General features: G+C 37.0%; 1 protein-coding gene across 2 annotated transcripts in view; it reads right to left on the minus strand.

Annotated features, from left to right (window-relative positions):
- PIK3R4 (phosphoinositide-3-kinase regulatory subunit 4) overlaps positions 1 to 24,816 on the minus strand; it is a 207,482-nt gene that overhangs the window by 10,242 nt on the left and 172,424 nt on the right. For both annotated transcript variants that reach the window (XM_047875523.1, XM_047875522.1), the window contains 5 exons: positions 21,655 to 21,856; positions 19,424 to 19,611; positions 18,220 to 18,430; positions 15,230 to 15,395; positions 1,354 to 1,518 (listed from right to left, as the gene is read on the minus strand). In XM_047875523.1, coding sequence (XP_047731479.1) covers positions 1,354 to 1,518; positions 15,230 to 15,395; positions 18,220 to 18,430; positions 19,424 to 19,611; positions 21,655 to 21,856 — 932 coding nt within the window. The remainder of the gene's footprint in view (positions 1 to 1,353; positions 1,519 to 15,229; positions 15,396 to 18,219; positions 18,431 to 19,423; positions 19,612 to 21,654; positions 21,857 to 24,816) is intronic.

A 24,816-nucleotide genomic window follows, 5' to 3' on the forward strand; every position in this document is an offset into this window, starting at 1 on the left:
ACTGAAATCTAAACATTCTGGCACAGTCTCCCAATCTGTGTCGGCCACGTTTGCTTAGGGTTAAGACAGTAACATTCACAGTGAAAAGTGCTGTCGGCTGAGTGGCACCTGTGGAAGGAGTGCGCATGTCTCTGTGTGTGTCCTGCCAGCACAGTCATCACACAACACAATCTGCCAACAGCTCTTTGTTAATTTACATGGATCTCAATAGGTACACTGCTGTACAGCCATCCTCTGCTGAAACAATTTTAAAGAAAACTGGCAGGTGGTTGTTTGTTAAAGACAATATATAATATGTCCTAGACGAAAGCTGCCCACATCTGTTTGGTGAATGTGTTAAAAATAATACACATTTTTAAGTGCAAAGGCAAAACAAAACTATAAGCAAACAATAAAACAATAAAGTCCTAGATGATCCAACGTACATCCTTTTCTTCTTCAGCTACCCAATGGCCATACCTTACAATCCACTTACCTGTAAGAACCCGCTCATTCTGCTTTCTTCCTGTGAGATCCACCCCCTCTGCCTGCCATGCCCTTCTCAACCACCCTGCTTTGGCTGGCTAACTCACATCTGGTCTCACCTCCTCCAGGCCTTGTTCCCTACCCCTGCAAGCTGGCTCCAGCTGTCCCTGTAACACTGGCACACGATCACACTGCAAGTAAAATCATCTGTTAACTGTTCTGTTTCTTCCATTAGACTGTAGTGTCTTAAAGAGCATAACATATCTTATTTGTATTTGTAATCCTTAGTGTGTAGCACCTACTCATCAGTTGAAAATCTGTTCTGCTTTATCTTTAAAATCTCTTACCTTGTATGTGTTTAATCTGTGGGCAACTACAATTTGTAAGAAGTGAGGAAATTCTTAAAACCAGCCAGTATTTTGTTTTCAAGTGATAAGCAAGTCATCTGACTAAAAGCAGCACTCCATTTCCCATCAACATCAGACAATTTAATGCCAAGTAAAGATGCTGACAACGTTTGCGTTTTCTTTGATGAAGAACATTCACATTCTAAAAATCAGCCAGCCAGACTTGTGCTTTTCATAGTTGAAACAGAAGATGTAGCCAATAATTAGGTTATTCAAACAGATTCCAGCCTGGGATGAGCCGCAAGTTCAAAGTTGCCTTCTGACCTTTTGACAGAAAGTAAGATATGCAGACACCGTTTTCTGAAATTAACTACATGTGACAGATTTGGGCTGGAAACACAGTTTTATTTATTTCATGTGCTTAAAAAAAAAGGTAGTACTATCTAATAGGTCCTCAGTTGATCCAAACTACACTGGCAAGGTAGGGTTAAATTACCCTAGTGCACTAAATGCAGTTTAAAAAAACACAAAAGATCGATACCTGCTTTGCAGAGGTTGAATCTTAGGAGACTTTGGCAGCTTAGAAGCCTCAATTGCAAGAAGCTGGACGGCACCATTGTCAGACGCAATGGCTAAGTAGTGGGACCCCTGGCAGAATGTAAGTGTCTTGACACGTCCTCCAATTCGGCTATATGTAAGAATAGATCTGCACAAAAGAAAACAGATTACATTTCTGCAAGGGCCACAAGAGCATTTATTAATGCTGATATTAAATAAATATCCACATGGCTATCAGCCAACGAAAGTACTACTTTGAGGTCTGTTTCACCTCCTTGCTCTCATAACTGAAGAATCCCTCTCAAAAACACTGGCACAAAATCACCTTTTCTTCTCATATTTTTAAATGGCCATCCCCACACACTTCCCTCCTATCACATAAGGCCCGCCCATCCTCCTCTCACTCTGGAGCTCCCATACTTGACTGTCCTCATCTAGTTCTCCTGCCACTCTTGCAATACCTTAAACCCTATTCTTGCACCCTTCAGTAATTCTGTAATTCCTAGGATGCAGCCTGACACAGCAGGAAATGGCTTTGGGATCAAAGACCTGAATTCCTCTATTTACTACCCATATGACTTGGTCAAGCCACTTGCCTGCTCTGTGTCTCAGTTTACTCATCCACAAAACAGGACTGCCCTATCTTTTCTATTGGAACACAGTGAAGCTCAAATAATATATAAATCATAAAACACTCATAAATGTAAAGTATTGTAATATTCAGTTTCTCCCACACACGTGCTGACCTCTCAAGCTGTCTACTCTCCTTTCTCAAATTCACTGCCAAACTTCTTGAATACATCATTTACACAGGGTGTTTCCCACTATCACCAATTCCTTCCTTCAGTACCTCAGTACCCGCTTCATAAGGCACATATACCTACCTCTAAGGGGCCATACTCCTAAAAGATCACAAGCCCCTAATTCATCAAATGTATTCATCTCTGTCTTTTCTATTTATTTCATTTTATAATACAAGCTAATACATATTACAAAAAAATATTAAAATACAGAAAAGAGGCACCTGGGTGGCTCCATCAGTAAAGCGTCCAACTCTTGGTTTCGGTGCAGGTCATGATCTCACGATTCATGAGATCGAGCCCCGCATCAGGCTCTGCGCTGACAGTGCGGAGCCTGCTTAGGATTCTTTCTCCATTTCTCTGCCCCTTCCCCACACTTTTTTTTCTCTCTCTCAAAATAAATTTTTTTTTAAATACAAGAAAGAATACAGAAAAGTAAAAACATTTATAATTCTACCACTCAGAGAGAGGCACTACTAACCTTTTGTTATATATCCTTTTAAAGGGTTTTTTTTCTATGCATACTACAATATATTCATATTTGCTTCTTAAATAAATATGGAATATGTTGTATTTTTTTATTAATTAATCTCTAGTTCACTTTTTCTTATTCACAGCTTTGTTGTGAGAAAATACCATAAAGTATAATATTTGAAAGGAAATAATTCAGTGATTTTCAATATATTAACAGAATTCTGCAGATGATCAGTATCTAATTCTGCAATATTTTCATCATTCCTAAGGAAACCCACGTCACACCCATCAGCATTCACTCCTCATTTTCCTCTCCCACCAGCCCCTGGAAACAAATTTGCTTAAATTTGCTATGGGTTTGCCTATTCTGGAGATTCCATATGAATGTAGTCCTATATTACATGGCCTTTCGTATCTGGCTTCTTTCACTTAACATAGTGTTTTCAAGGTTCACCCATTCCTTTTTACAGCCAACTATTATTCCGTTGTATGGAATACCACATTTTGTGTATCCATTATCTGCTGATGAACATTTGTGTTGTTTCTGCCTTTTACCTACTATGAATAATGCTGCTATAAACATTTCCACATAAATGTCTGGACATACTTCTCAAACATAGTGCCTACAGGACCCCAACCGGTATGGTAGATGAGTAAAGAGAGCCAAGGACTAGCTGGGAGAGAAAAAAATTCCAGCATTACTCAGTCTCTTGCATTTGCTTGCTTGCTTGCTCTCTCTCCCTCTTTTTTGATACTGAGATATAATTTACCTATCATAAAATTCACTCTTTTAAGACTGACAGTATAGTCACTAAGTTTTATAACTGTTACCATTATCTAATCCCCAAAAAACCCCATACGTATCAGCAGTCATTCCCCATCCTCTATACCCCAGCTCCTGGCAACTGTAAACCATCCGTGACTTACAATTTTTTTACTTTATGATGGTGTGAAAGCAACAGGCATTCAGTTGAAACCATACTTCAAACTTTGAATTTGATCTTTTTCTTGCTAGTGACATGCAGTATGATTTTCTCATGATGCTGACCAGTGGCAGGAAAGCCACAACTCCCAGGCTGCCAGGTGACCATGAGGATAAAAAAACCAATATACTCAGGCACCTGGGTGGCTCAGTCAGTTGAGCATCTGACTCTTGATTTCAGCTCAGCTTATGGTCTCATGGTTCATGGGATCGAGCCCTGCATTGGGCTCTGCGATGATGACACTAATCCTGCTTGGGATTCTCTCTCTCCTCTCTCTCTGCCCCTCTCCACCTCAAAATAAACAAACATTAAAAAAGACCTGATACACTTACAACCATTATGAACCCCTACAACCGTTCTGTTGGTCTTTCAGTATTCAATAAATTACATGAGATTATTCAACATGGTATTATCAAATAGGCTTTATGTTAAAATGATTTTGCCTAACTGTAGGCTAATGTAAGTGTTCTAATTCTAAGCACATTTAAGGTATGCGAGGCTATGATGTTTGGCAGGTTAGGTATATTGAATGCATTTTTGACTTATGATATTTTCAAGTTATGATGGCTTTATCAGAACATGACCCCATCATAAACTGAGGAAGGTCTGTACTAATCTGTCTCTGTGGATTTGCCTAAATTTGCCAAAATTTCATTTAAGTCGAATCATACAATACGCTCGCTGACCTGTGGATCAGGCTTCTTTCCCTTAGCATAATGTTTTTGCAAGGTTATCCATGTTGTGGCATGTGCCAGCATTTCACTCCTCTTTATGGCTACATAATACTCCATTGTATGGATACGCCACATTTGTTTATCCATTCAACAGCTTATAGACATTGTGGCTTGCACTTTTTGGCCATTATGAATAATGCTGCTGCAAACATGTATGTTCAAATTTTCATGTGAACAAGTGTTTTCAACTGTCTTGGGTTTATGCCTATGAGTGGAATTGAGGGGTCATTAGGTAACTCTATGTTTAACATTTGAGGAACTGTCAAACTGATTTCCACAGTTACCTCACCATTTTACATTCCTACCAAAATGTATGAAGGTACCAATTTCTCCACATCCTCTCTAGCACTTGTTATTGTCTTTGATTATAGCCCTTCTAGAGGGTGTGAAGTGGCATCTCACTGTGGTTCTGCTTTGCATTTCCCTAGTGACTAATCATGTGGAGCAGCTTTCTGTATACATATGGGTCCTATTTGGAGAAACATCTGTTTGAATCCTTTATTTTTTAATTGTCCTTTTATTGTTGAGTTAAAAGAGTTCTTTGTATATTCTCTGTTTTTATATTTACAAGTATTTCTCTCATTCTGTGGTTTGTCTTTTACTTTCTTGACAGTGTCCTTTGAAGCACAAATGTTTGTAATTTTGATGAAGTCTTTTTTTTTTTATTTTGGTCACTTGTGCTTTTGAAGTCATTTTTTAGAAACTCCTGCCTAATCGAAGGTCATGGATAGTTACATGCATATATTTTACAGGTTAGCTCTTATATTTAGGTCTATGATCCCTTTTGAAAAATTCACGGAAATTCATCCTTTTGCATATGGATAACCAGAACCATTTGTTCATGCTATTCTTTCCTCCATAGAACTGTCCTGGCATCCTTGACAAAAAACAATGATCATAAATGTATTTTTGCAGGTCAGTTCTGTTCCACTGATTTTTATATTTACCTTTATGTAATACTATCCTGACTAATGTAGCTTTGTAGCAAATCTCCAAGTCTGAGTTTTCCAACTTGGTTCTTTCAAGAGTATTTTGGCTATTTAAATCATCTGCATTACTTTATGAATTTTAGAATCAGGGTGTCAATTTCTGCAAAAAGTAAAAAAAAAAAGACAACTGAAAATTTCACAGGGATTGCATTGAATCTGTAGATCAATTTGGGGAGGATTGCTATCTTAATGTTAAGTATCCCATTATTCCATTAAATGAACATAGGCTGTCTTTCCATTTATTTAGATCTTCTATAATTTCTTTCAGTGATGTTTTATGGTCTTCAGTATACTATAGTTTTCAGTACTTTTTTGATAAATTTATTCCCATTCTTTTTGATGCTATTGTAAATGGAATTCTTTTCTTAATTTCACCTTTGGATCAATCATTGTTAGCACAAAGAAATGCAGTTGGTTTTTGTATATACAAATACAGCATCATCTTGTATTCTGCAACTTTGCTGAACTCATTTGTTCTATTAAGTTTTTCTTTTTATTGCTTAAGATGGTCTATAAACAAGATTATGCTGTCCGCAAATCCAGATAGTTTTACTTTTTCCTTTCCAATCTGTATGCCTTTCATTTCTTTTCCTTATCTAATTGTTTTAAAAGCTCCAGTATGGTGCTGGATGGAAGTGGCAAGAACAGACATCCTTATTTGGTTCCTCATCTTAAGGAGAAAGCTTTCAGTCTTTCACCATTAAGTTTGATGTCAGCTGTGGTCATCTATAACTAGTTTGTTGAATTGTTTTTAATCATAAAAGGGGGTTAGATTTTGTCAAATGCTTTCTGTTAAGATGATCGACATCTTCATCCTTTGTTCTATTAATAGGATATATTCCTAAATTGATTTTTGTAGGTTGCACAAGGCTTGCAGTCTTGGGATACACTGAACTTCGTCATGTTATATAATCATTTTAATATGCTGGATTCAGTTTACTAGTATTTAGTTTAGCATTTTTATGCTTCTATTAACTATGGGTCTTGGTCTGTTGTTTTCTTGTGATGTAATTGTCTGGTTATGGCATGAGGATAGTACTGGCCTTATCGAATGAGTTAGCAAATGTTCCCTCATCTGTTTTTTGGAAGAGTTTTTGAAAGATGGGTGTTATTTCATTAAGTGTTTGGTAGAATTCACTATGAAACTGTATCCTCCTGGGCTTTTCTTTGTGGGAATTTTTTTTTTAAATAACTAAATATTTTATTATAGGTCTATTCAGATTTTCTATTTCTTTTTTTTAATTTGTTTTATTTATTTATTTTTTAAATTTACATCCAAATTAGTTAGCATATAGTGCAACAATGATTTCAGGAGTAGATTCCTTAGTGCCCCTTACCCATTTAGTCCATCTCCCCTCCCACAGCACCTCCAGTAACTCTCAGTTTGTTCTCCATATTTATGAGTCTCTTCTGTTTTGTCTCCCTCCCTGTTTTATATTATTTGTGTTTCCCTTCCCTTATGTTCATCTGTTTTGTCTCTTAAAGTCCTCATATGAGTGAAGTCATATGATTTTTGTCTTTCTCTGACTCATTTCACTTAGCGTAATACCCTCCAGTTCCACCCATGTTGTTGCAGATGGCAAGATTTCATTATTTTTGATTACTGAGTAATACTTCATTATATATATATATACACACACACACACACACACACACACACACACACACACACACACCACATCTTTATCCATTCATCGTTGATGGACACTTGGGCTCTTTCCATACTTTGGCTATTGTTGATAGTGCTGCTATATACATGGGGGTGCATATGTCCCTGTGAAACAGCACACCTGTATCCCTCGGATAAATGCCTAGTAGTGCAACTGCTGGGTCGTAGGGTAGTTCTATTTTAGTTTTTTGAGGAACTTCCATACTGTTTTCCAGAGTGGCTGCACCAGCTTGCATTCCCACAGATTTTCTATTTCTTATTTCTTAAGTCATTTTTGGCAGCTTGTGTCTCTCTAGGAATTTATCCATTTCATCTAGGTTATCGAATTTGTTGACATACAATTATTCACAGTATTCCATTCATAATTCCTTTTATTGTCACATCAGTAGTAATGTCTCCTCTTTCATTCCTAATTTTAGTAATTTGAGTCCTCTCTCTTTTTTATATTAGTTACTGTAGAAGTTAGTTTTCATCTTTCCAAAGAACCTTTGCTTTTGTTGATTTTTCTCCTTCATTCTTCTATTTTCTATTTATTTCCTCTTTAGTATTTCCTTCCTTCTACTTGTTTTGGGTTTCCTTTGCTCTTTTAACTAGTTTCCTAAGGTTAAGGCTAAGTTATTGATTTGAGATCTTTCTTCTTTTGTGGGTTCCTGGGTGGCTCAGTCAGTTAAGCATCCAACTCTTGATTTTGGCTCATGTCATGATCTCATGGTTCATGGGATCAAGCCCCGTACGGTGCTCCACACTGACAGCATGGATAGTACGGTGCTCCACACTGACAGCATGGATACTGCTTGGGATTCTCTCTCTCTCCCTCTCTCTCTCTCTCTCTCTCTCTCTGCTTCTCCCCAAAGCTTGTGCACTCTTGCACTCTCTCAAAATAAACTATTAAAAAAAAAATCTTTTTTTACATATAGATTTTACAGCTATAAATTTCTCTCTGAACACTCCTTTAGCTGCATTCCGTAAGTTTTGAATGTTGTATTTTCATCTTCATTCATTTAAAGTATTCTCCAACTTCCTTTTTTTTTTAAAAAAAAAAAATTTTTCCAACGTTTATTTATTTTTGGGACAGAGAGAGACAGAGCATGAACGGGGGAGGGGCAGAGAGAGAGGGAGACACAGAATCGGAAACAGGCTCCAGGCTCTGAGCCATCAGCCCAGAGCCTGACACGGGGCTCGAACTCACAGACCGCGAGATCGTGACCTGGCTGAAGTCGGACGCTTAACCGACTGCGCCACCCAGGCGCCCCTAAAAATATATTTTCTAGTATACCGTTTTAATTCCCTTGTTTCTTATATAACATGTTTTTGACAAGTTTTTTTCCCACTGGTTTCCCTGGGAAATACATGTGACATCTAAAGATGATCAGATTAATACTAATTTCATTAATACATAATAACTTTGCTCTAATATCTCTCTGTTCCCCCCTCCCTCTTTTGTACTATTATTGTCACACAAACTCTGTATATACCACAAGCCCATAAACACAGTTTTATTATTATTTATGTGGTCATCTTTTAAATGAGACAGCAGGTTAAAAGAGAGTTACAAAAATAATTTGTACTTGTATATTTATTTATAAATAGTATTTACCGTTATCAATATTATTTCTTCATGAGGATTCAAATTACTGTCTTATGCCCTTTTCTTTCAGCACAAAAAACACCTTTTAGTATTTCATTTAGGGAATAGCTCCTAGCAGTAAGTTCCCTATTTTTATTTACCTTGGAATGTCTTAATTTGTCCTTTGTTTTTGAAGGGCAATTTTGCTGGATATAGAATTATCAGCTGACAGTCTTCTTCTTTCAACACATATGCCATCCCACTGACTTCCAGTCTCCATCAGTTCTGATGAAATGTCAGCTGTTAATCTTATTGAGGGTCCCTCATAAGTCAGTTTTCTCTCACTGCTTTCAAGATGCTGTCTTTCAATAGTATACTTATCATGTGTCTAATATGGCTCTCTTTCATTTTCATCACACTTGGAGTTCACTGACCTTCTTAACTGTGTAGATTAATGTTTTCCACCAAATCTGGGGAATGCTTAGCCATGTGTCTTCAAATATTCTTTCTGCTCCTTTTTCTCTCCCCTTGCCTTCTAGGACCCCTCCTATGTCTATGTTGGCATTCTGCAGGCCTCTGGGGCTCTGTTCATTTTTCCTTATTCTTTTTTAAATTTTTTTTTTTTTTTCAACGTTTATTTATTTTTGGGACAGAGAGAGACAGAGCATGAACGGGGGAGGGGCAGAGAGAGAGGGAGACACAGAATCGGAAACAGGCTCCAGACTCTGAGCCATCAGCCCAGAGCCCGACGCGGGGCTCGAACTCACGGACCGTGAGATCGTGACCTGGTTGAAGTCGGAGGCTTAACCGACTGCGCCACCCAGGCGCCCCCTCCTTATTCTTTTTTAGATCCTCTGATTGGATCATGTCAACTGATCTATCCTCAAGTCCCTGATTTTTTCTCTTGCCAGCTGAAATCTGTTCATCCTCTCATGTGACTTGAACTTCATTTATTTCCTTATTTTAGTTATACTTTTCAACCCCAGAATTTCTATTGATCACTTCTATCTTCTCATTGATATGTATATTTGGTGAGATATTTGTCTCACTTTGAATTCTTTAGACACAGTTTAATTCTTTGAACATATTTTTAATAGCTAATTTAAAATCTTTGTCTAACAAGTCTGATATCTAAGATTACTGAGAAATAGTTTCCACTGACTCTGTTTTCCTGTGTATAGACCATACTTTCCTGTTTCTTTTCCTGACCTGCAATTTTTTGTTCAAAACTAGATATTCGGGGTGCCTAGGTGGCTCAGTCGGTGAAGTCGGACTTGTGATTTCTGCTCAGGTCATGATCTCACAGTTCCTGGGTTTGAGCCCCACACTGGGTTGTGGGCTGACAGTGCAGAGCCTGCTTGGATTCTCTCTCTCCTTCTCTCTCTGCCTTTCCCCTGCTTGTGAAGGTGTGCACTCTCTCTCTCTCAAAATAAATAAACATTAAAAAAAAAACTAGATAATCTAATTGACATGTAAACTTTGGAAATAATATTCCAAAGTTATTTATTGACTTTCCTGGACTAATTCTATAAAGTCTGTATCTTTTTCAAGTGTAGCCACTACTCTTTGTTGGGTTAACTTAGTGGTCAGCTAATGACTGGACAGACATTTCCCTTCATGCCTTAAAACAGTAAGTGTTCTAGCCTTTGCTGAGGCTCTGTGTTTGTGCACACCTTCCACAAAGAGGGTTACAACTCTGCCTTATCCTTCGTTTCCTGCTTGTATAGAGTCTCAAGGTCAGCTAGAGGTGAGAATTCAGGGGCTTCTCAGTTCTTTCTTGGGCATGTGAACAACCCTACACATGCATGTGGGTATGAACTTTTCAAAGGCCCCTAAAGACATCTTATTCTCTAATTCTTCCTTTTAAGTTTTTTGTTGGCCCCTTCCTTACAACTGGTAATGCCACCTCGGGCCACTGCAGTGTTAAACAAATAGCATTGATAATTTCAACAAATGTGCTGTGGGCATAGTTTTTCTCAAAGAACAAGATGAGCCCAGTGAAATAAAGACAGACCCTAAGAATGGAGCTTCCAACAAGCTGGCAGAAAGGTCAAAGAGTGACAATTCCTTAGAGATGGGGCTTTTAGCCATTATGACACCTCCAAGCACAACGAAGCTTCTGGTTTTCATGGCTACCATAGTTGTTGAACTGTGAACTTCAAAATTACTGCAAAGCTTGATAAAGGGTTGGGTGGCTATTAGTTTTCAAAGCTACTGCACTGCTTGGTAAAAGGGGATAAAATTAGGGAACACATGGCTCAGTGTTCTGAGAATCAGCTGATTTTCGTGAATAACACTCTTCAGACTATTGCAAGACCTTTAATTCCTAGAGCTCTGGAAATGTTGATTTTGACAGTATCTACCAGTGTTCTATTTTTATGAAGGAACAGATTTTTAGAAATCCTTACTTTGTCATTCCAAAAACAGAAACCCTACATGGGTTCTTAAACCTACTTCTTAAACATATTTTCTCACATGATATATCAATATATTTCATCAAAAAATTCACTTCCACATCAGTTTTGTTTTTGCACCATCACTTATTTATCCAATTTAACCCCTACTGCTGAACCTCTAAGTTTGTTTCTAATTTTTTTTTTTTTACTGTTATAAAGAAAGCCACTCTGAACAGCCTTAAAACTAAATCTCTGAATTCATTCTTAGTTATTTTCTTAGGATATGGACATCATAAAGCCTTGAAATATATATATTGTCAAAAGCCCTCCATGGATGATGGATATATCAACTGCATTCCACCAAAGGGCACTCACTATATGAGAATGCCCAATCGTGCCAGTTGGTTTTATTACATTTCAGAGTCGCCTCTAAGTTCCTTTCTTAAAACTTTCTTCTAGGGGTGCCTGGGTGGCTCAGTCAGTTGAGCGTTCAAGTTTGGCTCAGGTCATGATCTCAAGGTCTGTGAGCTCGAGCCCTGTTGTCGGGCTCTGTGCTGACAGCTCAGAGCCTGGAGCCTGCTTCGGATTCTGTGTCTCCCTCTCTCTCTGCCCCTCCCCCACTCATGCTCTGTCTCTCTCTCTCTCAGAAATAAACATTACAAAAAAACAACAACAACTTTCTTCTATTGCAGTCTGATGTAACTTGATTGGCTTCTTCTCTCTCCTCTTCTGACCATTCTCTTCCTGTCTCTGAAATTCGACTGGCCAAGATTAAGGCCTCTGGCATCCTCAGGGCTTTTATAGGCCTTTATGCTCCCTTTTCTTCAGAGTAGCCATACCACTCAAACACTTCAACCTCCAAACACTATCAGTGACTCTATATGTTACCCTAACACTGATAACTTCCTTGCACACCTCTCATATTGTATCAGCTTTTCATTAAGACAGAACTCCACTGAGATGTTTTATCATCACATTCAACAAGTACCAAATTCTTCAACCTCCCCCAAAATTGAGAAGTTAAATGAGCCAAAAATAGGGTAGTACAAGAAGGATATGGAAAATAATTTCGAATACTATAAAGGATTAAGTTTTTTAAAAATCTATGTGAAAGGTTAAAAACAACAAATTTCACAAACTAGTCCCCAAGGGACACACCAAAAGAGCCTAGATCCAGGTGACCTAAATCACCATTCATAATTCAGTGAGAAAGTCAGGACTGGGAAGTGGGTGGTCAGCCAACATAATGCATAGGGGAAAAAACCTCAGTAGTCAGAATGTACTACTAACATTTCCTAAAAAAAAAAAAAAACAAAAAACAAAAAAAAAAAAACAAAAAAAAAAACACAAAAAAAAAACCTTTTCCTAAGAAAAAAGAGGTTTGTTTCTCTTTCCCAGCCACCAGCTGTTCCCCACTTGGATCTGACAATAATAATGGCCTGCCTCTTCCCTAATCCAGTTCATGAAGGCATGTGATGAGGGCAACACATTCTGTTCCCTTCCCTTCCTCCCCACCCTGGAATGAAGCACCCCCAAGCCAAGGCCTACTACACTCCACAAATAAGACAGCAGGTGTTACAGCAAAGCAAGAGAGCAGCTGCATTCAGAGGAAATCCAATCTCTAATTATCATACTTCCCAAAGACTATACAGTCAGCTAAACTGCCACATTTTCGGGAGTACCACTTTCTGAAATGTGACACTTGGATACTACTCCCTAAAATATGACACTGGAATACAGAAGGCATGGCTCAGTAATAAAAATCATTTGGGAATTAACAAATGAGACTTTTGCAAAGTTAACCAATGATTCCAATTTCTTACTTGAGAGATTTACACATGTCAAATGAACTTCCCCTCCTCATAAAATGGGCAATGAGGGACACTTGGATGGCTCAGTTGGTTGGGCGTCCGACTTCAGCTCAGGTCATGACCTCACGGTCTGTGAGTTTGAGCCCCGCATCAGGCTTTGTGCTGACAGCTCAGAACCTGGAGCCTGTTTCAGATTCTGTGTCTCCCTCTCTCTCTCTGCCCCTCCCGGGCTCATGCTCTGTCTCTCTCAAAAATAAATAAACATTAAAAAAAAATATTTTTAAAGGGGGGCAATGAATTCAACTGATGATGATATAACAAAGATCATTTGAAAAATAATTATCAGAAGAGATATTTAACATACTAACAAAAATGCTAATAATGGTGGAAAAAATTTTTTTTAAATGATTGTAGGCAGGGGGAAGGCAGGGGTTTTCCACAAAGGACATTCTGGTATGATGGCTACATGCCATGAGACTGGTTTAAGTTGCAGAGTGTATGTTTTTATTGGAACTCATGAAATGGTTCACTTGAGATCTGTGTATTTCATAGCATATGAATTTATGGCAAACAAAAAAAAAGAACTATAAACACAGACTGAACTCTAGCTAACGATATATAAATTGAAGTGTTTAGAGGAAGTGTACCGATATCTGCAAATTATTTTGAAATACATTTTAAAAAGATGAATTGAGAGGAGGATGGATAATTACATGACAACAAATACAGTAAAATTACAGAATCTGTGAGGCAAGAATATGAATGTTCTCTGTGAAACTTTTTTTAACTTTTCTTACAGGTTTGAAATTTCATAATAAAATGTTGACAAAAAATTGCTAAATGGAACCTGGGTTCTGGGATTCTGTTATTGGTTTTTGATTTATGTTCCGACCAATGCAATGCCAAGAAAGAATGAACATGAAAAACAATTAAGCATAGAGTAAAAATGCAGAGCTCTTTTAAAAAAATAAACACCACAAAACTGTATCACATTGTTCATTAAAGAGACAACTTTTGGGGTGTCTGGGTGGCTCAGCTGGTTGAGTGTCGACTCTGGATTTTGGCTCAGGTCATGATCTCATGGTTCCTGAGACAGAGCCCCCTGTGCTGACAGTGCAGAGCCTGCTTGGGATTCTCTCTCACCCTCTCTGTCCCTCCCCCAGTCACATGCATGCTCACTCGTGCTCTCTCTCTCTCTCAAAATGAATAAACTTAAAAAAAAAAGGTCAACTTTTGACTTATTTTAGTTATCAAAGATACTCTGTTTGATGATTTTGTGGTTAACTGCGGTTGCCGAACTGATAACATGAAAAGCACCAGAGATCTCTTTTTTCCACATGAAATTCAATTTTGACATCTAGTAGCTTTCTTTTCAGACCTAGACCAAACTAGGAACAGAACAAATATGAGTATGGTAAGAGTGACGGGGATGGGGAAATGGAGGGCTGGCAGACAGACTGCATAGCAAGCAGGGACACAACTACAAAAATGTACGAATCTAAATCACACTTATCAAAATCACATCAGCACAAACAGTTTTAGGGATTTCAAGTCATAACTAAACTCCATCTTGACCATAACAGCAGGGCAATGGTACAGTGAGTGTTTTCCTTCCATGGCTAGCCATTCCATCATCTTTCACTTTTCTCTTCCTCATATTCCATCTAACCCATTTAGCAAAATTTGGGCTCTACCATCAAAATCTATCCCAAATCCGATCATTTCCCACTACCTCCACCTCTTCTTGAATTACTATCATAGCCTCTAACTGCTTCAGTATTCTCAATACAAGAGCCACAGCAGTTCTGTTGAAATTTAACTCAGACCATGTTTCTCCTCTGCCTGGAACCCTCCAAAGGCTCCCATCTCATTCAGAGTAAAAGTCAAGAGTCCTTTACAATAGCCTACGAGGCCCTATATGATCTGGCCCCTCTCCCTCCTCCCTCTTGGCTCACTCTGCGCCAGCCACACAGACCTTTCTGCTGTTCCTCAAAACGTGCCAAACCATCTTTCTACCTCAGGGCCTTTGAAATCTCTCTTTCCTCTGCCTGGAATGCTCTTCCCGGAGAGATCCACACAACTCTTTCCTCCACCTGTTTCAGGTCTTTCCTCAAACGACATCATCTCTGGGAGGCAGTCTCCAATCAATTTATTTAAAATTCTACTCTACCCCACCCCCTACTCTATTCCCTATCTGTCTTCCCTCCTATATTTTTCTCTAATAACATTTTTTACCATGTAACATGCTATATGTTCTGCTTTTTTATACTATTTATTGTTTGTCACCTCTCACGAGAAGGAAAGCCCCATAGAGCAGGTATTTGTGCCCCTTTATCACTTCTATATATCCCTGGTTCCTAAAGCACCTGTCAGAGTGAGCACTCAATAAATATTTGTTGATTAAATAAATGGATTCTCCTCCCAAGCACGTATTACCTGGTAGTGGTGGTCTTCCCCTCCATCTTTTGACTATTCCAAATTTTCACTGTGCCATCATTTGAACACGTTGCAAAAAGGGAATGTTCATCAGAGACTCTAATTCGATTTACAGCAGATTTGTGTTCATGAAGATGTGCAACTAGCAGCCCTTTAGGACGCCACCCTAAGGAAAAGCAAAAGAGTATGTCTTGAACTATAGTTTACAAATACTATACTTCTCTCACCTCTCAGCTACAGTCACCAACAACCAGCATGAAACCAATCATAAGAACTAAACAAAGGGTTCCAAGAGCTAGCCAATACAGAGTGGCCTACTAGGCCACGACAGATACTTTTATCTACTGAGTAAGACATCCAAGATAGCAATGAAGTGTTGCTCAAAGAGCCTGAGAGTGACTGTACCTGGGGCCCTTCTCTAGTATCTGAAAAGGAACAATAGTCACTCACTACCTGGGAAAACCCTGACTACTTGCTCAACAGGCAGATAATGCTACCCTAATTTACAGAAATTGGGTGCTAGGGAGGCAACCTGGTTCTTATAGTCTCAAAGACCCAGACCCATCATAATATAATGTGTGGCCTTGAGGTACTTATTTAAACTATCTGAGCTTCAACTTCCTCAAATGTAAAATGAGGGAATTATTACTGAACCCAAAGGATGGATATGGACAAACGAGATGTATAAAGTATCTAATATTGTGTCCCACATCCACAGCAAACACCCAAATGTTGATGTCTTCTCTACTTGCAATCACTTATTGTATGATATCAACATGTTAGTATAAATAGTATTATTAATTATAGCCCATGGACTTTCCAGTACTTTATGACATCTATGCACATGTTTTATTATGTATATTTTTGTGTATGGTTTGTTTCTTCTAATAAATTATAGATTTGTTGAGGCCAGAGACCATGTCATATCCATTCTGAATCATTCACTGTATCTAGCAAAGGTTCTTGCATATAAACAAATGTCTTCAATGTTCAAAGAGTAAACTTTTATATTTAGTTTAACATTTAATATTTAATATTAATCAATTTTAAAATAAAACAGAAAGGTATACTAAAGATCATCCTGTATTGGGGGGTGCCTGGGTGGCTCAGGTGGTTGAGCATTCAACTCTTGATTTTGGCTCAGGTCATGATCCTAAAGTTGTGGGATTGAGCCCCATGTCGGGGTCTGTGCTGAGCATGGAGTCTGCTTAAGATTCTCTCTCTCTCTCTCTCTCTCTCTCTCTCTCTCTCTCTCTTTCCCTCTCTTTCTTTCTCTCTCTCTCGCTCTCTCATTGTCTCCCTCTCTCTGCCCCTGCCCCTCTCCCCCGCTTGCACTCGCTCTCTCTCTAAAAAGAAAATAATAATAATAAAAGTAAATAAATAAAAGATCATCCTGTTTTGGGGTTCAGCACAGTGCCTAATTAAGTAATACCAGTATCATTTTAGGATAAAATTATTTCTTTTTTACAAGAAAACAAAAATGAGAGCAAGACTCCTGCCAAACCTGGCTAATTCTAAGATAAAAAAAATATGTTTACCCTTGGACCTCTAGCTCACATGTGTGGGAAGAACAACTGAATGTGATTTTTAAGGAGGATATGCTAGATTTGAAAGTGATCGAAAACGCTTTGCCGTGAAGTCTAGATAATCTACCAGGCTAGACTGAACATTTCCCTCTAGAGAAAATCAATTTCACACAACCACTCAAGTGTGGAAAGAAAAAAATCAAAAGTCCAACAGTCATTCCACATTTTTTGAACCTCAAAACTTGATACCTTTTCTGTGATTACTGAAGAAAAGGTATAGTTCCACATAAGTATAAAATGCTACTTATAAAGACATTCTGTTGTCAAATAAGTAGACAGTTTGTGGTTAAGTTTTTTTGTTTTTAAAGCAGAGCTGGTATGTAACACTGAACTATATTACAGAAACAACTTAAACATTCCAGCACATTTTGCTAAAATTCATGTGACCTGAGAGGCCACTTAACCACTTAATATTTCAATCTTTAAGTCATTTATGTCTAAGGGCGCCTGTTGGCTCATTTGGCTGAGCATCCCACTCTTGAATTCACCTCAGGTCAAGATCTCACAGTTCGTGGGATCAACCCCTGTGCAGGACTCCGCACTGACAGCACGTGGGGCTCTGTGCCACGTCTGGGATTCTCTCTCCTCTCTCTCTCTTCCCCTCCCCACCCTCTCAAAATAAATAAACATTAAAAAAATCATTTGTCTCTACCAGCATTCTCCCCAGAGTTCACAATGGGAAGCACATGGGAATTCACATGAATTTTAAATCTCTAAGCATAAACACACTATGCATTTCTTCTCAGAGTTTTCAAGTTAAATTTTTATTATTAAAATCTGTATACAGAAACTCACTAAAAATGTTTTTAAAATCTACAAATCTAGTATCAAAAACTAGCTCTAGCTCTACATTTATACTGGGAAAGTCTGTTAACATAGCTGAGCCACATTTTCATCTGAAGTATCTCTTAAATCTTCTCAAAATATAGTAGCGTTTCCCCCAAATCTTAATGTTGATAATCACTTAGTGCTGGAGTTATAACTGATTTTGTCTGCTTTTTAGAAGTACCCATTACTTTCCAAATGTTTTACTTTTCTAAAAGAAAATAGATGTCAGACCCTTCAGAAATAAAAACTGGAGCTTACCCCAGGAAGCCTGACATCCTATGAAAAAGTGGCATGACACTAAGTAGGCAGGTAAAACCTAGCACTATAAATGGGGAAAATGGATCACAGGCTGGAAACACTACACGGCCTAAATAAGACACTGCGAGTTGCCCTGACAGCTAAGAAGATCCAAACTCCACAAATGACTTAAAATTTCTCATTTAATGCTTCTTCCTCTAGGCTTTCAAGTGACAGTTTTGTTCTTACTTCCTGGTAATTAATTATCAGCACCCTGCATTAGACTCTAGGCTCCGGCACCCGGGCTAGAATACAACTACCCAGCAGCGGCACTCTTACCAGGTGGTGGTGGTTTGCTCTCCCATTCAGCATTTTCCATCATCTGCTTAGCTATCCTCTCGGCGTTACACTGCTCCCGCTTTTGCTGTATGAGCTGCTGAAGTTCCGTTTTACACGTTGTGATCCGAATCTGGTAGGTAGACGGTAAAATGGTACTACTTAAAACCTGTATTGTTGGTTTTCTATTTTGGACATTTGTCACTTCTGGAAGCTGCAAAACAGAATTATAAGTATGTATGTTATAAAGCAAGGTATACTCGATGATAAAAATGTACTGATGTTCTCTTTTCATTATATCAGCTTTTTTCCTTATTAACGTGCCAATTTTTAAATCCATTTAAATATAATGACATTTGTTCAGTGAAAATCTCATTAAAATAAAGTTTAACCACAAGTATTACACTTCCAAACTTCTACATTATTAAAAAAAACTATCAGTATAGAAATAACATTAAACAAAAATCCACAGAATTTAAGTGAATAGAAATAGAATTTATCAGTTGGTTCAGTTAGCATTTTTCACTTAAAACATATTGGCTTAAGGAAGAGTTACCTTAAATTACAAATATACTTAAAATACATAAGAATTGTAACATTTCTCACAGATGGCAAACTAGGGACTTTTCTTCCAGAGATGTTTTTGCTATTTTACAGATATGTTATATTAGAGAAAGAATAAAAGATTTAAAAGGTTCACTGCAACCTAATTATAATTACAGTCCATAATGATGTCTTCAACCCACAATTTCAGATCACTTTATTGGGGAGCACTCTAACGCAAGGCCCTTTTTGATGCTTTCAATTACTAGACTTCCCCTTGGCTATAAAATTAAAGATAAACCTGTCTTAGAAAGAAACATATCCTTAACTAGAGAGAACAAACTGAGGGTTGATGGAGGGAGATGGGTGGGAAATGGGCTAGATGGGTGATGGGCATTAAGGAGGGCACGTGTGATGAACACTGGTGTTGTATGTAAGTGATGAATCACTAAATTCAACTCCTGAAACCAGTATTATACTATATGTTAACTAAGTTAAATTTAAATAAAATTTGAAGAAAAAAAAAGAAAGAAAGAAGAAACACGTCCTCCCTTAAAGGACAACTCACTATACTGATTTTCCCAGTATAGTACACAGCCTTTAAACAACCAAAGCAGTAGAAAGGGATTGAAAAACACAAGGATTACTGCCTAGATGATAGTACCTGTGGAGAAGTAGACAAAGGGACACAAATGCCAGCAGAGGACTCAGAACGAGGAGGCTTCCCAGTCTGAATCACTTCCTGGTCACTCCCTTTAGGTAGGGCCTGTGGCATGTTCGGTGGTTCCAGTGACCCAAACATACTTTTCCATTCTTCATTTACATTTGAGTCTTGTTTTACGTGTTTTCTAGCTACAAAAACAGGTTCAGAATAGTCAGTCTAAAGGAAACCTCTAAAACCAATATGCACTTTTATTTATTTTTTTGGTTAGGGAGGGATAGCAATGGACTTCACATCCTATTTGTTCTTTATGATCTCCAATCTATTTATATTTATATATCAATTCCTTAACCCTCACTTTATCTCTAGGGCAGATGGAACAGATGCACTTTCAGTGGCATTAATAATTAGACCTAATTGTTTCCTAGTTTCCTAAGGTGGGCTCAATTTCAAATAACCACCTTATCTCGAGAACCAACAAGAAAAACAACTTTCTCAAATGTCACCAACCACACTGATATGACCTATTTCCAGTATCCGTTACTTGGGAAACAAACAAACAAAATGTAAAAGTCAATTGCTATATAGTTACCTCCAGACTAAAGAGATGAGAAAATCTTTTTAAAACATCTTTCTCCAATTACAAAAAGTACATTCGGTAACACAAAATTCTAGTATTAATTACAAAATATAGAATGAGTTGCCCCTATAACTTTGTAAATCTCATACACTGTATCATTTATGATATACTACCATATCATTTTGCAAAAATAAAGTAGTACAGGGCCGCCTGGGTGGCTCAGTCGGTTAAGCGTCCAACTTCAGCTCAGGTCATGATCTCACCATCCATGAGTTCAAACCCCACATTAGGCTCTGTGCTGACAGCTCAGAGCCTGGAGTCTGCCTCGGATTCTGTGTCTCCCTCTCTCTCTGACCCTCCCCTGTTCATGCTCTGTCTCGGTCTCAAAAATAAATAAACATTAAAAAAACCTTTTTTTTTTAATAAAAAAAATTTAAAAAATAAAGTAGTACAAAGTAATATATTTTACAATCTGCTTTTTCCTCTCAACCGAATACACTGAATGTTTATTTAACCATTCCCCTATTAATGGTCACTTCAATTATTTCCTTTTTTTAAACTGAGAACATTCTTCTACATATTTCTTCACATGCCTGTCAGTTTTCTTGGGAGAAATTTTCAGAATTGACTATAGTGACTCAAAGAGTAAGAACGTTGCTTTCTAAAAAGAACATGTTCAATTTATAATCTCATCAACAGTGTATGAAAATGCCTATTTCCCTACAACCTTGCTAACAACAGGTATCATCAGTGTTTTGCTAATCACACAGGCAGAAAATGGCATCTCATTGTTTTGCATTTATCTACCTTTTCAAACATGCATTTCTATTCTTCTATCAGTTGTAAGTTCAAATCCTTCAATATTTTTCTTTTGGGGTGCTTGTGTTTTTCTTATAATCTGTATGAGTGCTTTACTTATGGAAGTTCCAAATACTTTACCCCAAGTTTGACAATTAGAGGTTTATTTTTAAATACAATTCAGCTGCCTTTAAAATCTGATACTGGAAAAGAGTGGTTTTTAAATGCATGTACTTGGAAATAAGTACATCTCCAAAAAGGGTTAAAGGAAGAATACACAAGATCTTAAAAACCTCGTACAATCAATGTCAACATCCTTGTCACAGAGCTGACAGTTCTAAATCTAGAGACTTCAAACGATTAAGTCTTCTCTGGTCTCTACTCTTTTGTTATTTCATTGTTAATAACAAGACTGTTCTTTTCAATTCACTGGGCATTACCTACTAACACTAGATAATTATCTCGTTTTAACATTGATTACTGACTTGGGTTGGTTTTTAAAGGATTAAAAAATCAGGATTCCATCTTCAATCATGTAAATCCACAAAGGCAACATTATTCTATTATTATTAAGAATAGGGCTTTGGAGTCCAGCTTTGGTTTGAATCTTGATTCTGACACAGAAAGCCATAATTGTGACAGGTTACATAAACTCTTAACTGTTAATTCAATTCTCCACTTTTCCTCCCCTAAATATGCCTGTTACGTAATGGAGTCACATACAATACTTGAAAGTTCTATATCTGGAAAATGTGACTTATTTTACTACTAATTAGCTACAACTAATATGCCTTATGAAATAAGTATTATGAAGTAATAACACACTAAACACATACACATATATAAATGTACCAACCTCGCTTGTCATCAGGTTCCTGTTTGGTTTTAACAAGATCAACTTGTCTCCCAGTTATGCCTAATGCCCCTAGGTCAATTACACCTTTCTGACTACTATCATGAAGATGGCTCTGGTCTACTATATTGGCCTTTGCTTTGTTAGATTTCATCATGAAGTCTTTCAGTGCCAAGAGTTTGTCTTCCTCTTCCTCTGTCATTCCCTAAAACCAAATAAAACATATGTTATAGAGATTATTTCCAAAAGTAATAACAGGCCTTGGAATGACTGAAGGGTCAAACCACTAATTTAAAATTTTAAGAGTCAAAATGGTAAAATGAAGCAAACAAAGACAAGAGAAAAAGAAAGTATCAATACAGAAAAACATCTCTACTCTGATCATCCAGAACACTCTCTATTATAGCACTTTCCATTTTGTATCATAATTTATATCTTAGTTTTCTTTCTAAATGGGAGCATTCAAGTATAACTCACCTTTGAAATCTCCAAGGAACTTAATACAGTGCCTGGTATCTAGTACATGTTTAATATGTAACTTCGAATAAACAAACATTTACTATCTAAACAAAAATTCTGGAAATACAATATTAAGCAAGAGAAAGTCTATATGCTTCACCCTTATCCTAGATGTGTTGAGAATATTAAATGAGACACTACGTGTGAAGGCCCTCTATGGTATATAAAACATTCTATACACCTCAGAAATGGATACATGCTGGCTGACCTGCAAATGCAAGCAACACACCCTAGGGAAATAGTATAATTAAAGTCAGACTGCCTACGTACATTCAAGCTCCATTACTTACTGTATGTGTAACCTTGGGCAAGTTACCCAATTTCTCTAAACATCTACTGATTCCAGAAAATGAAGATAATGAAGTAATTATTAGCACCCATCTTACAATTTGGGGGGAGGGGCTACTTTGAAATTGTAGTTAAGTTATTCTACTCAAGGCACTTAGAATACTTGAAACGGACAGCCAATTAATACTAAATATTTAATTTCAATAATTCAATGTGAAATATTCTGATAAACAAAATAGTTCTGCATTTTTTTCTTTACTTTCAAACCATCCACAGAATCCTCTATAATGTTTTTATAATGCCAATGGAAAAAAAATTAATAAAATAGCAATTCCCCTCAGGCTTTAATTAGAATCCTACTGGAGCTTAAAAGAATATTCACAACCCACAGTCACAATAGGACACAAACAAACCCTAGAAAATTAGAAAGCTAAGAAAAAATAAAATGAAATTGCATTAAAGTATAAAAATCATAGAGGGATCTCTAACTGAATTTTTTCCAACACTGGCCTGAAATTCTTCATTTATTTTTACTTCTCCTCCTAAAATTTGCTTAGCGTAGACAATTTCATAGCTGTAGTAAGAGTTCGATTCTTTCTGTTAGACTACATCTTAGTTCACAAGAGAGAGGTCTCAGTTCTAGCCCACAAAAGGAGGGTCATCATAAGAACCATAAAAAGGGATGAAGTATTAACACATGCCATATAACATGGAGCAATCTTGAAAATATTTTGCTAAGTGAAAGTAACCAGACACAAACGTGCCACATATTGTATATATTCCATTTACAGGAAATATCCAAAATAGACAAATTCCTAGAAACAGAAAGTAGATTTAGTGGTTGCAAGGGGCTGGAGAGAGAAGTAAACGGGGAATAATTGCTAATGGGAATGGGGTTTCTTTCCAGGATGATGAAAATGTAAATTATTTTCTGTGCGAATTTTCTCAATTAAAAAAAGCTAGAAATGCACCATGGGGAAAACAAAGTTGTTTCTTAAAACAGTAATACAATCATATTACAGTTTCCAGACTCCCATATGACACACACCAAATCAGAGCACTGCAAACAATCATCCCTAAACAGGAAGGATTTAGATTAAACTCTCAAGAATTAGGAGTAATTTCAAGACAAGATTATAAGTCAGGATTTTTCTTTCAGTATTTGGCATAAATACCTAAAGGACATTATAAGAAAGGAAAACTGAAGGACAAATCATTTATGAATCTAAATGCAAAAATATTCAACGTATCAGCAAACAAAATCCAGACTATAAAAAATATTTACAGAATATTTATATTACTTTATATTACCTATATATTATATATTTACACTTATGTGTTTTTACAATAAAAATCTACTTAATACATTAAAAACAGAAAATTGGAACAGACCAACTACTAGAAATAAAATTGAATCGGTAATCAAAACACTCCCAACAAACAAAAGTCTAGGACCAGATTGGCTTCACAGATGAATTCTACCAAACAGTTAAAGAAGAGTTAATACCTATTCTTCTCAAACTATTCCAAAAACCAGAAGAGAAGGGAAAACTTTCACATTGAGTCTATGGGGCCATTAATGGCCTGATACCAAAACCAAACAAAGACACCACAAAAAAAGAAAACTACAGACCCAAATCTCTGACATATATACAGTATTTCTCAACAAACATGAGCAAACTGATTTCAACAATACATTTAAAAAAATCATCCACCACAATCAAGGGACATTTATTCCAGGGATGCAATGGTGGTTCAAGATTTGCAAATCTTGGAGAATTAACAAAATGAAGAATAAAAAATTATATGATCAATAAACACAGAAAAAGCATTTGATACAACGTCCATTCATGATAAAAAAAACTCTCAACAATATGGTTTAGAGAGAACATACCTCAATATAATAAAGGCCTTATATGAAAAACCCACAGGTAACATCATACTCAATGGTGAAAAACTGAGAGCTTTTCTGCTAAGATCCACTAAGACAGAGATGTCCACTCATACCACTTTTATTCACCATAATAATGAAAGTCTGAGCTGCAGCAATTGGACATGAAAAAGAAATAAAAGGCATCCAAATTGGTAAGGAATAAGTAAAACTGTCACTATTTGCAGATGATATCATACTATATTAAAAAAAACCCTAATGACTCCACCAAAACACTATTAGTACCGATAAATGAGCTCAGTAAGTTGCAGAATACAAAATAAATACACAGAAATCTGTTGCATTTCTATACACTAATAATAGGGCAGCAGAAAAAGAACTTAAGAAAACAAATTCCATTTACAATGGACCAGAAAGAATAAAAAAAATGCCTAGGTATAAACTGAAGCAAGGAGATGAAAAACCTG

The sequence above is a fragment of the Prionailurus viverrinus genome, chromosome C2 (genome assembly GCF_022837055.1).
Source record: "Prionailurus viverrinus isolate Anna chromosome C2, UM_Priviv_1.0, whole genome shotgun sequence".
NCBI lineage: Eukaryota > Metazoa > Chordata > Mammalia > Carnivora > Felidae > Prionailurus > Prionailurus viverrinus.